The sequence below is a fragment of the Ammospiza caudacuta genome, chromosome 8, assembly GCF_027887145.1.
Source record: "Ammospiza caudacuta isolate bAmmCau1 chromosome 8, bAmmCau1.pri, whole genome shotgun sequence".
Lineage (NCBI taxonomy): Eukaryota > Metazoa > Chordata > Aves > Passeriformes > Passerellidae > Ammospiza > Ammospiza caudacuta.
The window spans coordinates 9,567,111-9,578,847 of NC_080600.1; the positions used below are offsets into that span (position 1 = coordinate 9,567,111).

Genomic DNA, 11,737 nt, shown 5'->3' on the forward strand with positions numbered 1-11,737 from the left:
AAGAAGAATATGAAAAGGGAATTCAAGGATTTTAACATGTTCAAACAAACTGAAAGTCAAGCATATATAAATTGCAACATTAATGAATGTCAATGCTACTTCACATTATCATTGTAGGCATTAGGACAAAAAACTTGGAAGGAAAGTCTAAAAGCTGTTACTACTGAAGAAAGTTTTTCAGCCAGCTTTCATTTCTGTGTGGCTTTCCAGAAGTTTGGCCTCCTTTTCCTACAGTCCTATCAGCTGGATATTTTCTTTTATATGCAGAATATTTTTTGCATGTGTTGAAAAATAATTTATATTACTTTAAAATGTCTCAAAAAAAAAAAAAAAGAAAATACAAAAAAAAGAAGTGCTTAAGGACAAATGATGTTACTCAGCTTAGAAACTCTGGATAGTTTTAGTGCCTGCAATTGGAAAATATCCAATTTTTAATATTTTTGGATGATCACTGATCTGTGCACCTAGCACTGAACTCTAATATGGGATTACATACACAAGTAAAAAACAAGTTAAGCAGTAAATACACACAAGCACTTAAAGCAAACATCCAGGTTATGGTTATTACAAAATTTATTTTAGCAAAAATTACAAATTATTAAAAATAGGCCAATTATTTATCATCTAAAGAAGACAGCCTTCTACTTTGCTTCCTAGCTCAGAGTTGGGATGTTGAGTCAATATTAATTCACAGCAAACAGTGCTTCTAACTTGGGCCACCAGAAGCACTTGGCTTTTCCAGGGAATTAATATCAAACCATCAAGTCAGTGAGCCTCACAAAATGTACAGTAAATCATTATGAAAGCTGTCAGGGAACTAGCCAGTGTATTAGAACATTTCTCTACTCATGTCTTTCTGTCCAAAGGCTGAAAACATTACTTCAGTTTCAAAATTATGAAAAAAATGAAGCCTACAAACAAAAAATCAAGCAGGAAGAAGGCAGACAACTCTTAGCATAAGCTTAAAATCAAAGCTAATTTAAGTTTAAGCACAAATTATCTGCTGGTTTTAAGGAAAAGTAAAAGTTTCTTCAGTTTGATTAACTGGGATAGACAGCATACTGTTCTTACCACTCTAAGTTCAACAAATCAATGAAGAGGTAAAAGATTATTTAAATACAGCAGTGTGAAAAGATCAATAGGTTAAAAGTGTTCTCTCTTTTTTCACTTCCTATTTTAACATAACTCACACAGTAAAACAATCATAACCTCAGCTGTCTCTAAGGGACAAGAAGAATTTCCAATACTTCCTTAGCATTAAGCAATTGCCATCTCAAACACTTCTGCAATCTTTCCCTTAATTTCCATATTCAGGCATATTCAGTTTTAATACTCATAAAACTCTGTTATTTTCAGTTTCCACTCAGAGTTTGAGCTAAAGTACAGAACTGATCTGTTGATTAGCACAAGTGCTAAAGAAAACACACATTTTCCCTCCATTTTGAGTTTAGGTATCATTCACTTAATTTCATCTTTTCACTATTAATTATTTACTTTTGCAAAACAAAGACTATGACTTTGTGAGGCTACAAAATAGGGGTGATATTGGAAACACAGCAGGGAAAACCACTTTTCCATTAGATTGTTAAAAACAAGTAAATTCAGGTAGATCTTATTTTGAAAAATGCAATACAACAATCCCATTGTGTAACTCTGAACTATTACATAACTGCTTTGAAATCAAACTGTAAATGTAAGGAATGTCAAAACTAATGGTGTGGAATGATTGATAATTTCATTAATATTTGGATTCAACATAATATAACAGCCCATTCTTTATTTTCAATATATGAATAATCTCTTCTAGCAAACAGTTCAAGTACAACCTTTTGTTTCTTTCCTGTGCCAGGGATCACATTCTCATTTAATCTGCTCAGAAAAATAACAAACTTTAAAATACTGATGTAGTACAATAATATTAATATATTTTAAATAGCTAAAGATTTGGCTACGTGTACTTGAAATATCAGGTTGTTTACAGAACAGAAAATGAACACAAGTTAAAGATTCCTGAAACCCAGGAAATGTAAGTTGTCTTTTCCGCTATGGCATATGTTTACTCCTGTAAGCTTGTAAGAAACTAAGAGACAATCTTTCCCACACAAATATTTCATGATTACTATGAACTGTGTGTAAATTTCATGATTACTACAAACATCTGTGTGTAAATTTCATGATTACTATGAACTGTCTGTGTGTAAATCTCATGATTACTATAAACATCTGTGTGTAAATTTCATGATTACTATGAACTGTCTGTGTGTAAATCTCATGATTACTATAAACATCTGTGTGTAAATTTCAGGATTACTATCAACTGTCTGTGTGTAAATTTCATGATTACTACAAACATCTGTGTGTAAATTTCATGATTACTATGAACTGCCTGTGTGTAAATTTCATGATTACTACAAACATCTGTGTGTAAATTTCATGATTACTATGAACTGTCTGTGTGTAAATCTCATGATTACTATAAACATCTGTGTGTAAATTTCAGGATTACTATGAACTGTGTGTAAATTTCATGATTACTATGAACTGTCTGTGTGTAAATTTCATGATTACTACAAACATCTGTGTGTAAATTTCATGATTACTATGAACTGTCTGTGTGTAAATTTCATGATTACTATGAACTACCTGTGTGTAAATTTCATGATTACTACAAACATCTGTGTGTAAATTTCATGATTACTATAAACATCTGTGTGTAAATTTCATGATTACTATGAACATCTGTGTGTAAATTTCATGATTACTATGAACTGTCTGTGTGTAAATTTCATGATTACTATGAACTGTCTGTGTGTAAATTTCATGATTACTATAAACATCTGTGTGTAAATTTCATTATTACTATGAACTGTCTGTGTGTAAATTTCAAGCCACTAATGTTAACTGAATTAGAGACTCTTAGATTGTTTAGGAAGCTCTTACCATAAGTTTGGCATCTTCAGCCTGCTCTTCAATAGTCTGCAAAGCTTTGGACAGATCCTCATCATCTTCAGGAAGACTGAAGTCATCATCTGCTGAGACCTAAATGAAATGATGTAGAGTTTGGTATCAACACATTTTACACAGCTTTTTTCACACTAAAACTGCTCCCACTCCCATTACAACTGCTGAAAATAATCCCCTCCTCATTAAAACACCATTTTTCTATATGTAAATAGAAATCCTATTACTGAAATATTTTTACAAATAAGCTAAATTATCTAAAGACATGTTTGATCTGAATAGAAATTCTTATATCTTTAAAAAAGTATTTATTGTTCAAATAAAGGTAATACACAACAATTCAACTAACACTGAATCTTCTCTTGAAAAACAGATATGCACTCTTTCATCACTTTATAAAAGGAGATTTGTGTAATTTCTCCCAGGATGTCTATATGACTGATGAAGTAAAAAGAATGAAATATGAACACTCTACCAAAATATATCAGAATATTATCAGTTTAGTAAGTTACCTCTTCATACTGATAATCATCTTTGGAGTCATCTGTTATGGTAATCTCTGCAGGTGTAGTTAAGTCTAGAACAGCCGGTGCATGTGAGGAGTTCCAATTTAAATTTTAAAATAAAATCATAAAATAACCATCTATAAATCTGCTATCACCAGCCCCACCCTTTTCTTCTCAACACAAGACTTTCAACTTCCAAGGTTTCCTCCAGCCTCAAGGTGAGCAAGCCCAGTTCTGTGCACAGAGACAGAATTTAGGTTTGAGTTTTCACAGCAGGTTTGAACACCATTAAACATTGACTCATCACATCTCAGAAGCCAAGCACTATTCCAAAATAAAACAGCAGCTCAATTGTGCTCTCAGCCCATCATCAGTTTTGAGAGGGGTCTTTTTGCACCACAATTTCCACAGCCTTCTAAGCAGAAATAGCTTCATGCTCTCAGAAAATACCATTTTTTAGCAAATTTAGATGTGTGAGTTCAAACAGCAACACCTGAGGTCAAACCCTGAACACCACAGGGCCACTTAAAAGAGCTGATGCAAATGCCTTAATAATCACAAGATTGTTACAATGAAAAGATGAGGAACTTTCAAAACTCAAAAATTCATTTGGAAATTATCTACAGTTCCTTGAAGGGCTTTAGAGTCAAACTTTTGATTAAACATAACTACAAATAGTCTAAAATAAAAGCCAAATAAACATCTTTTCATCCACTAGCCTCACAGCCCATGAAAGAACAATGAAATGTTTTTAGCAGATGCTGTTGACAGCTTCCCTAGAAAATGAGTTAGCCTACAAGTGACCCATGTAAATAAACCAGGAATTAACTTCCAAAGAAAAGAAAAGCTGGCAATTCAATCCTTCAAACACAGAAAACAAGAAAAAAAAAAAAAAACAACATGATTTTCCAGCTTTGCACTGTGGTGCCCAAATCTGAATTATTCCTCCTAAAAACAGGCTTTTTGCCAATTTTCACAGTATATATGTAAAAGCACAAGACATAGGTGAAAGTATCATCTGCATTCAAGACTGTAGCATCACAGCACCAGGAAAACTCAGATAAATTGTATCCATCTGGAAGGCTAACAGCTGAACACCATAACCCCCTGATAAGTAATAAACTTTCAAAAACTGGGGATCTTTTTTCCTCAGTTTTCTATTGACCTGACTGTCCTTGTGATCCACTATCGTCAAAACAAATGTATCATTGCAAACAATTTGTCCAGACTAAAATATTACTTGAAAATCCTGGTGTTTTCCTCCTTTTTTTTTTTTTTTCCCTTCCAAAAATCACAGCTAGGTGCACTATAAAACAGAGAAATTAATTTTTAAAAAAGAAATTAATTTTAAAAATTTCTCCACACTGTTAAATCTGCTGAGGCAGTGCTTTTTAAGCACACAATGGTGAAACAGCTGTGCAGATTCACTAAAGTAGAAATTGAGGCACAAGCTGCAAAAGGACACTCTTCCACTTTTTAGAATCGGCTTTATATTGGCTTACAACTTAATTCTAGCAAGGCAGGAAAAACTAAGGTATGGTGGGGGGTAAAGTATGATTATTTAGCCTGTAAAAGCATTAGACCTTCTTGATTTGCAGCTCACAGCTGCAAGAGAGCAGGTGCACCTCATCTGGCCTAGTGACAATAGCAGAATTTGGGTGATGTGACCAAAAAATTACACATTTAAAAGCCATAAGCTTCCAAAATAATTTGCTAAAATGTGGAAAGAATTGGGTAGGGTTTTTTTGCTCTAAAAGCCATGGCAAAGTTATGCCTAGGTTATGTATCACAACCTCAGTACTCATACTCAGTACGAACCACAAATCATGAATATCCCAGCAGTTCTTCTGCAGTGGGAAATTAAAGGAGCAACTTTTCCAGCAGCACATTGGGACTGGGAGTCTTAATAACAAATTTTGTGCTCCCTCCATAGGGATTTTGCATTTAGTGCTCACTAGCTAACACAGGAGAGGTGACAAGAGCTTTTCATGCCAGTGAGAGGAATAGTGGATTTGTCTTTACAAACAAGCTGTGGGTTCTGCTGGTAGATAAAACCAGCACTGGGAGATAAAAGAAACAATGAGAAGGATTCCACTGACTGATAAATGGAAAAAAGAGATTTGCTCTTATAAATAAACTTTAGGTTTGCTGATAAATGAAATTAGGTATTGAAAGATGAAAGAAACTATGGGGAAAAAAACCCTAAATTCTGTAAGAATTAAAAATTAGAAGGGAGGTTTATACATTAGAGAGAAATCTTTGAGAAATCTTCGATATCAGGTATATCAGGGAGTCTGTACCTCCCAAGTACCTCAGCCAATGGAGAAAGAGAGAAGGGAAACACATCTAAGAAATTAAGATAAATAGGAGGCTGCATCCTCCAAAAATTTGAGAGATCCTAGGGGAATGCCCCATGGCCTCTCCCTTTATTAAAAAAAAGCCAGAGAGGACTCCTCTGTCTCCTTTTTAGACATAAACCTCTGGTGTTTGTAGATTAATATTCCTAACACTGGGATTGTAACTCCTGCTCAAGCACTGGAGGATTCAATTCCCCCACTTTTCCAAGGGGCATTCAGGAACCCCAACCTTCAGCCAGGAGAGCAAACACCACCTTACAGTGAGAGCAAGCCCTCACTGCCTCTGCAGGGCCAAAACCCCACATATTCATAGAATTGCTTAAGATGAAAAAGACCTCTGAGACCAAACTGTTAGCACAGCACCGCGTTCACCGCTAAACCATGTCCCCAAGTGCCACATCCACACAGGGCTGTTTAACCCTTCCAGGGATGCTGTGGCCACTGCTTCCCTCGGCAGCTCGTTAAAGGAAGAAATTTTTCCTGGTACCTAAACATCCCCTGGCACGGATTGAGGCCGTTTTTCCCCTTGTCCCATCCCCGTTCCCTGGAGCACAGCCCGATCCCCCGGCTGTCCCCTCCTGTCAGGGCCCCCCTGAGCCCTTTTCCAGTTCCCTCAGCCGCTCCCGGCGCTCCAGCCCCTTCCCCAGCTCCGCCGCCCTTCTCTGGACAGCCTTCAGCCGCTTCTCAGCCTCCAGGAACAACAACCCACAAAAATAACCAACGAGCTGGGAGGATTTTTAACTTTCCCCCCATACTCTCAAACACTGCCCTCGCCCCACCAATGAATCCCCCCGCCCCCAGCAGGTGCAGGGGCCTGCCCGGCTGAGGCGGGAGGAGCGCTGAAGAGACGGAGCCCTGAGGCGGGGAACCGGCACCCGCAGGGGAGCAGGAGGATGAGGATGGAGGGGGAAAGGCTGGGGAGGAAGAAGGATACTCTGCAAGCTGTAGGCCGCCTCGGAGACCTTCGCCTCCTCCGCCATGGCTGCGGCGTTGCCGGGGGCGACCTCTCGCGAGGAGAGGCGCCCGCGCCGCGGCGGGAAGAGACCCGGGTTTAATTGAATTTAAATTAATTCCGTTTAATTCAATTCACTTTAATGTAATTCAGCGCTTTGTAACTCCAGGCGAAGCTCCTCGCCCGTGTGGGAGCGGCGCTGTGAGGAGCGGGGTGTGAGGGCGAGGAGTCTCCCGAGGCTTCCCCTCAGGGCGTCCCCTCAGGGCGGCCCCTCCGGCAGACACACACCGACCTTCCTCCAGTGGAAGGAAAAACAGCAGAAAATGAGGGGGAAAACTGCTTCAAACTCTTAAAAGAGGATTAATTTGTTCTGCAGATGAACATTTTTATAGCTGGAAGCTGAGCTAAGTCCCGTGGGACCGATTGCTTAAGTGCCTTAAGGACCCAATGAGGGCGTCCCCTCAGGGCGGCCCCTCCGGCAGACACACACAGACCTTCCTCAGGTGGAAGGAAAAACAGCAGAAAATGAGGGGGGAATCCGCTTCAAACTCCTAACAGAGAACTAATTTCTTCTGCAAATGGAACTTCTTATAGCTGCAAGCTGAGCTAAGTCCTGTGGGACCAATTGCTTAGGTGCCTTCAGGACCCAAACTCTCCTGTGATTCTATATTCACAATTAAAAGCGGGAGTTTTCCCAGGAAAAAGTTTGGGAGAGCAACATTTATTCGTGGAGAACACACGTCATGGCTCCTAGGAGTTTGAAATCAAGTTGAAAAAAAATTCTGTCGCTTTTTCTGATTTTAAGATAAGCTTAGAGGTACCAATACTAAATTCACATTGAGTTAAGGGGCTTTACATGCAACAGGAACTCAGAATCATGCTTGAATTAATGTAAAGTAACAGAAATAAGTGCCCAAATTATCTAGGAGGAAAAAAATAATTGCAAAAATCGTAAAAAAATTGCTGATGGCTGGGTTGAAAGGAGAGGCACCAGTTTTACTTGCAGGGTTAACAAAAAACAAAAAAAAACAAACCAAAACAAAAACCAAAAAACCTCAAAACAAAACAAAAAACCCCACCAAACCCCAAAAATATAAACAAAGCAAAAAAGGTAAGCATTGACACATTGACAAACAGCCTGAAGATCAGAGCAGATGCAAGTGGAGGAAACTGAATTATATAATTTAGTTTAAATTTTAGCCTGAAAAGATACAGTCCTGCAAGAGGACCTGCCGCCTGTGAAACTATTGTTTTGGCACTATGCAGTGATTGTCACACAGCAATGCCATTCCTCTCCCATGGCAGACACTTTCTTGAGAAATCACAAGTACTTTGGCACTGTCAGAGTCTCCAAATTGTAATAATTGTGTTTTGGCACAAGATTGTCACAACACTGCAAAGACGACAAGAACTCTTGTATTCCCTCAAACTCTCTCAAACACTGTTGTTGAGTTTAATACATGTCAGAACCTGAACTCAGCTGGTTTCAAAAGGTAGAGGGCAAATGGTGACGTATCTTTCTTGATCTTTCATGGTTGGGGGACATCACTGTCACACTAAACCATGGAAATGTGTGGTATCCACAACTGAAGAAGAGTGATGAAAGCTTTAAAAGGGCTCAGAAAGGTGCTTCAGGGAAGATTATGATTAGAAAACAATTAAGAGTGGCTGACAAAAGGCTCTCAGTCTTCTTGGTTTATTTAAGGAATCGTTAAAGATCAATGTCAATGGGTAATGGATTTGGTAAGGAAGATAGAACCATATCAAGAGAGTAGATCTAGGTTACATATTAGGAATAAATTCTTCCCTGTGAGGGAGTGAGGCCCTGGCACAGGGTGCCCAGAGAAGCTGTAGCTGCCCCTGGATCCCTGGAAGTGTCCAAGGCCAGGCTGGACTGGACTTGGAACAACCTGGGATAGTGAAAGGCATCCCTGCCCATGGAAGGGGTGGTATTGGATGAGCTTTAAGGTCTCTTCCAACCTAAACCATTTTGGGATTCTATACTACCCAGTAATACAGAGAATTTGCTAAAAACAAGTCATAACTAAAAACAAAGAGCAAATTTTTTAGCAAATCCAAGTGATTTTCAAGTATCCAGAAGGATTTTAAGAACCACATGGTTCTTTTTTAAAGTTGTATTCTCCCTTCAGACACCAGCTAGTTCAGGACATCCTATCCATTTTCAGAAGTCAGATATAGTCAGTGCACTTGCTATGAAAAAAACTTGAAGCAAAAAAATAACCAATTCCATCATACATGGACGTTTGCCAGTACTGTAAAGGACCCATAGAGTTTATTTGATTACTTTTAAATAAAAGTCAGTTGGTCAAAGATTGTTATTTCCCAAAGATTTAAAGCTTTGTTTAGAAACAGTATTTGGTTGGCAACTTCCAAACCCTTTATGTCACCCCACTGTGACTGTATAAATGGCCTCATCGTACTGACATTTTCCTTCCAAAGGCATAACAAGCCAACTAGTTTCTCTCTTACCTCGTTCAGAGCCACCTGCCATAAATACTTTGTATTTGATTATTGCTAAGCTGAATTCCAAGCACCCAATTCACCCCGGTTTATGGCCTCATAACAGTCTGGGTTATAAATGATTATCATCTCCCAAATGGCAGCAACCAGTGCTGTTACTGTATCCCATAACTTCTTGTGAGAAAGACATGGGAGCAGCATCTGAGCATTTCATTAGGCAGGCTGTTTGCTTTTCTCACAGAGTGAGGTGTGTATCTCCACCAGATCTGCCTGATCGATCAGCCAGACAAGGCAGAGGATTTAAAGGAGATCATTTATGACAACTGGACAAACTGGAATGCTCCAGAAGCATTGCCTGTGCTCCCAATCCCTAAGGGCCAGCTACTTTTACCTTTATACCACCACCTGAAAGACTGAGAGACTCTCCTTGCATTCAGAGCCAAATATCCCCTCCTGCTGAATTCAACAATCAAACCAGCTACAATTTTGACAAATTCAGTTTAAAAAACCAGAGCAAGCACGTGAGCTACTTTCAGTGACTTTCCCTCCTCTGCGGGAACACATCCAAAAGTTTCAGTATATGCACTTCATCACAGCAGACAAGCAGCCAACAAAGAATTATCTGCCCCACTGACTTCCACACACCCATTTCTAATTGTTCTTCGGGGAGGAAGGACGAGGCAATGTCAGCAATTCAGCTTTCTGAACAGCACAAAGAGTGGCTCTAACAGCACCATCACGGTGACAGTCAAGAGGCCATTGTCCACACGGTCATGGTGGAGCAGGGGACCAGAGCTGGGAGCCAGAATGAGTTGGCAAACATCTTGTTCCAGCTTCTGCTGTGCCATCTGGCTTCCAGAGAGGTGACTGACGTTAAATGTATTTTCTCTGTATTGCCATCTGGCAGCTGCTTGTACAACAACAGAGTAACATGCAGAATTTGGCTAAGGCTTATCCCAAGAATCACATCAAGGATACTTGTAACACACGCTCTGAAATGGAAGGAAAGTTTACAAGGGAAGTTTTGTCAGCTGCAGGCATTACAGGCACAGAGTATTGCAGGTAGGTAAGAGGCAGTGGGAAATTATGTATCCCTACGTTTTAGGGATATTATATATCCCTATGTTTTTGTGTGTTTATTTTACAGAGTTCCCATAAAAGTTTCTACAGGGAAGGAAGGGACACGCAGGTTTCCAAAGGACACAAATATTGTATCCAGTGAAATGTCTTGTTCTTGTCTTTGGCACATTGGCCATGCTGTGGAAGCACGATCACTTTCCCAACTTTAGAAAAGCAGGACTTTCTTTTCCTGCTGTAATGTTGTATGCCAAAGGTACTTCTGATAAAGGAAGGAGATTGAAGGAATTGATTAGTACAAACACAGTCTCAAAAAGAGAGAGACTGCTACTTTAACAGAAATTTCATCTAAAAATGTCAGAGTTGCCACAAGCAGTGTAACTATAGTGTAATATTACCTGTAATGCCAGGTCATTTTTATAAAGGTCACATTTGCAAAGCCACAGTAACCTTGCTGAGCTTTAAATGTAACAGAACAGGGTGCTTCCAAAAAACAGAGTAGGATTTCTAACAAATATGATCCCATAACAGCTTAAATCAATGAGCTTTCTACTCTACCTCCTGCTGGGGCACTCCTGCTTTTTTCCTTGTTCCTGTGTTGGTGCTCATATGATTCACAAATAATTTAAACCTTAAAAACCGAATCCAGATGATTTTTTTAAAAAAAAGGAGGTGGGGGAGTGTTAACCTTTTTTTGTTTGGTTACTATTTTACTATTTATTTTTTAATGAGGAAAAATAACAAATGCTAGAGGTTCAGAATTCAGAGTTAAGCTGAAGTGACTAAATATATATTTTATCTCTACTCTGTAAGAAGAACATCAAATATATAAGGGTCTGCTTAATTTCTGGGTATTTCTATAGATTAGATGTAGGATACACTAAATCTCTTTTAAAAAGGGTTTGAGTGGAGATCATATGAAAACAAAAATGTCTATTTTCCAACACATTAGCAGTTCTGCTGATGATCGTTCTCCTAAACATTTCATTGAAGCACAATAAGCATTAGGTGGAATACTAGTTACACTACTTAATCACCAAACACAAAACATTGCTTTGTTTAGTAAATTTCTAAAATCCAGTCTGATTTCTGGCTTCAATGTCACACAGCTCTTTCACAGGAAAGAAAGAGACAATAATCTGCTCCAAACCCAACCATATAAGTGAAAACAGAAGTATGAGGAGTTTTGACTGCACTTAGAGAAAAATGTGGGAGTCAACAGCCAAGGATTTTGTCAATAATACAGCAAAGACATCAGTACAACATGAGCCCAGGGCAGGGCTCTGAGGAGTGCAGGTGTCCCACTGCAGACCTGGAGAGGTAATGTACACAGTCCTGAAATTTCAGTCCAGTCTGTACACTGCAATGTATAACAGAAGAGTCATTCCATCCACACTGGTGCT

At 38.8% G+C, this 11,737-nt stretch overlaps 1 protein-coding gene across 1 annotated transcript in view; it reads right to left on the minus strand.

The window, feature by feature from the left end:
- The window catches only part of SPAG16 (sperm associated antigen 16), a 391,289-nt gene extending 384,485 nt beyond the window's left edge, over positions 1–6,804 (minus strand). Inside the window, exons 1-3 of the mRNA XM_058809453.1 lie at positions 6,759–6,804; positions 3,474–3,505; positions 2,941–3,039 (exon numbers count right to left, since the gene is read on the minus strand). Of these exons, the coding sequence (XP_058665436.1) occupies positions 2,941–3,039; positions 3,474–3,505; positions 6,759–6,804 (177 nt within the window). The remainder of the gene's footprint in view (positions 1–2,940; positions 3,040–3,473; positions 3,506–6,758) is intronic.
- Positions 6,805–11,737: the final 4,933 nt, after the last annotated feature.